This window comes from Rhipicephalus sanguineus, chromosome 9 (genome assembly GCF_013339695.2).
Source record: "Rhipicephalus sanguineus isolate Rsan-2018 chromosome 9, BIME_Rsan_1.4, whole genome shotgun sequence".
NCBI classification, from domain to species: Eukaryota; Metazoa; Arthropoda; class Arachnida; order Ixodida; family Ixodidae; genus Rhipicephalus; species Rhipicephalus sanguineus.
In genome coordinates, this window is record NC_051184.2 from 50,515,721 (window position 1) to 50,519,419 (window position 3,699).

At 49.5% G+C, this 3,699-nt stretch overlaps 1 protein-coding gene across 1 annotated transcript; it reads left to right on the forward strand.

The window, feature by feature from the left end:
• The first annotated feature begins 850 nt into the window (after positions 1–850).
• On the forward strand, positions 851–3,304 carry LOC119405516 (uncharacterized). Its single transcript, XM_037672349.1, has one exon. The coding sequence runs from the start codon at positions 851–853 to the stop codon at positions 3,302–3,304; it is 2,454 nt and encodes an 817-aa protein (XP_037528277.1).
• The last annotated feature ends 395 nt before the right edge of the window (positions 3,305–3,699 follow it).

The window sequence follows — 3,699 nt, forward strand, 5'->3', positions numbered from 1 at the left end:
AGGAGCGGGACTACTTTTTTAATCGCAGTGGCGATTGGCTGCTTCGCTTCGGTCATCTGGGTGGGGCCTCTCCGGGCCTCTTAAGTTGCAGCATGCTATAGACGCTGTTTTTTCTTCTATGTAAGCGGCGAAGAAAGCTGTAGGAAGCCGTGTCTCGCTTTGCATCTTTACCTTCAACGGTGCAATTTCGAAACACACAAAAAGTAATTCCGAATAAGTGTCACGGCAGCGAATCGAGCAACCCAGTCCAAAACAAAAGTAGACATCGGATACTTTCAAGATAGCCAATACAAGAAAGTGAAGGGGAAGGGAACTCAAACGCAGAAAGATGTAGCATTGAACAGTCTTTAGCTTGTTGTTGTCACATTGTGATGATGGGTTCGTGGGCCCTCAGACACAGACAGAGTCAAGGACAAGAAAACATTTATACACAACACTCATCAAAAGACAAATACATACACATACACTTGCTGGACACTAACATACACAAGTACTCTTCCCTAAAGCCTCAGTCCTAGCAGTCCTATACGACTACGCGAGTATCCGCGCGTCCTGCCTAGTACGGAGTCTATCGTTCCGTAGACGTCACTCACGGCAGGACGCGCGGATACTCGCGTGGACGTATAGGACTGCTAGGACTGAGGCTTTAGGGAAGAGTACTTGTGTATGTTAGTGTCCAGCAAGTGTATGTGTATGTATTTGTCTTTTGATGAGTGTTGTGTATAAATGTTTTCTTGTCCTTGACTCTGTCTGTGTCTGAGGGCCCACGAACCCATCATCACAATTTGGCGAGCCTATGCCAGGATGGCTTATTAAAATCTGAAGCCATTACTCAGATACAGCCTGTGTCATGGAGAAGGAAAGATTTATTGCACTTGGCCGAGAGCTAGGATTGGAGAATGCTGAGCTCAGAGACTGGGTAGAACGAGAGTGCGCTCAAGCTCGCGATGAACGCGCTAAAGAACGCGAGGTTGCAAAAGAAAATGAAGCGCGACAACAAAAGCTACTGGAGCAGCAGCAGAAAGTGCAAGAACAGGAGCTAAAGATTTTGGAGCTGAAGCTTCGACTTCAGGAAATCGCGGGAAGACAATCAGCCGAGGCTGGTGAACCAGGGGGATCTGCCACGAGCACTACACGTGCACCGGATGTGTGCAGTCCTCATAAATTGATTCCGCCCTTCAATGAAGCTCGGGACGACCTCGACGCGTACCTGCAGCGATTTGAACGGGTCGCAACGTGTCAAGGGTGGCCGCGTGAAAAGTGGGCTCTTTCCCTTAGCCTATGTATGACGGGAGAAGCACTAACCGTCATAGGCCGGTTAGATCCAACAGCCGCGCTGAATTATGATCAGCTAAGAGCAGCGCTTCTCCAGAGGTTCCGCTATACTGCGGAAGGTTACCGTGAAAAGTTTCGTAAAGCCAAGCCCGAAGAGAACGAGACTGGTCTACAGTATGCTGCAAGACTCTCCGGTTACTTTGACCGTTGGCTGGAGATGGGCAAAACGGAGACAAGCTTTGCTAGCTTGAGAGAATTAATAATTTGTGAGCAGTTCATGAAGGGTTGTTCTCCAGCACTCAGGATCTTTCTCAAGGAAAGAAGTTGCAAGACACTGAGTTCGCTGTGCGAGACTGCGGACAACTTCATGGAAGCGCAGGCGCTCACAAACTTAGGAAAAGAACGGATTCCCAAGGAACCAGGACCGTCGGTGTCGAAGTCGGAGTCTGCGAAGAAGATGGAGAAGGCCTCAAGTCGCTGTTACCTGTGTGACAAGGCAGGCCATCGCGCAGCTGACTGCTGGTCCCGCACGAAAGGGAATACTGCCAGCCGATGTGAAGTATGTCAGAAACGTGGTCACAGCAGTGACAGATGCCCCGGTAAGAAATTTAGCAAAGACCAGGCATCATGTATGCTGTCGGAGAAACAGGAAACTGTGACATCTGAACAACATAAGAGTGGCTACGTTGTTCTCCAAGACGGTGAAACAATACCCATCGTCAATGTCACATCAAGTCGACGATCTGAGACCGTTGGAGTCACTGATATGCCTGTTGTGAAGGGGTTCCTAGAGAACAGACCAGTGCATGTACTTCGAGACACCGGTTGTAACACGGTCGTCGTGCGGCAATCCTTGGTTCCTAAGGAGAAGTTCACGGGAACAACTAGTCCAGTGTACTTACTGGACCGCACCGTGCGATACCTCCCAGAGGCAAAAGTATTTTTGCAATGTAAATTGTTTACTGGGGAGGTACTAGTTAAGTGTATGACTGACCCATTATACGACGTCATTTTGGGCAACATCAAGGGCGCAGAATTGCCGGATACGTTACCTCCAAATAAGTCAGCACCACATGGCCATGTGGAAACAAGGCATGCACCGTGCACAGACTCTAGCAAAGTAAATGCTGTCACTGGTGCGCAGAATGTATCTGGCGATTTGCCCGCATCCCAACCAAGATCGAATGCAAAGGAAGCGTATGAACGCTCACGTGAAGACATGGAAAAGCGGCCCCAACCTGAAGAAGTCCTCGTTGGGAAAGCAGGAGAAACGAGGAAGCATACTTCCTTACCTGTGATGACGCTGCCTGCTTTAGAAGTGGGAAGTGAGGCGCTTAAAAAATACCAGGCGGATGACGAAACTTTACGAAATTGTTTCGAGGCGGTTGGGAAGAAAATCGTGTCGAACGATCGGGAAACGGTGTTTTTCATTCGGCACGGAACCTTATTCCGCAGGCACAAGTTGCCAGATGGGACTGAATTGGAGCAACTTGTTGTACCACGACAGTTGCGTGAGGTGGTGCTGAAACTAGCCCACGAAGGCATTTTAGCGGGTCATCAAGGTATCACGAAGACAGTGAGCAGGGTCACTGGAGACTTCTACTGGCCGGGTGTCCAATCCGACACAAAACGCTTCGTGAAATCTTGCGACATCTGTCAACGGACGGTGCCACGTCACCTGGTGGGACGCGCTCCCTTGGGCACCACGCCTATCATCGAGACACCGTTTGCGAGAGTCGGCATCGATATTATCGGTCCATTGTCACCAACATCTGAAAGGGGCAATAGCTACGTACTGACAATGATAGATTTTGCAACGCGATACTCCGATGCGGTAGCACTTCCCTCCATTGAATCGAGGCAGGTTGCAGAGGGTCTCCTGGAAATGTTCTCCCGCGTCGGCATACCAAGAGAGATCATCAGTGATCGCGGCACATCTTTCATGTCAGCAGTCATGAAGGAGTTCAGTCGACTGCTTTCGTTCAAACAGCTGCCACTACGCCATACCATCCCATGGCTAATGGTCTGATTGAGCGCTTTAATGGCACATTAAAACGCATGATAGGGCGCATGTGTCAAGAGCGTCCAAAAAGTTGGGATCGTTACATTGGTCCATTACTGTTCGCCTACAGAGAGCTTCCTCAATGTAGCACTGGATTCTCACCATTTGAATTATTATATGGGAGATACGTGCGAGGGCCAATGGCTGTTCTCAAGGAGCTCTGGACGAACGCTGGCCTCGATGAAGAGACCAAGACAACATATACGCATATGGTGGAGCTGCGGCAACGTTTAGAACGCACCTGTGCGCTTGCACACGAAGAATTGAAGAAAGCGAAAAAGCTGCAAAAAGGGTACTACGACAAGAAAGCGAGAAAGCGCGAACTTGTCCCTGGTGACCAGGTGCTGGTATTATTACCAACC

Excerpts from the sequence above, each read along its gene's own strand:
- LOC119405516 (XM_037672349.1), top strand. The coding sequence starts at position 851 with ATGGAGAAGGAAAGATTTATTGCACTTGGCCGAGAGCTAGGATTGGAG.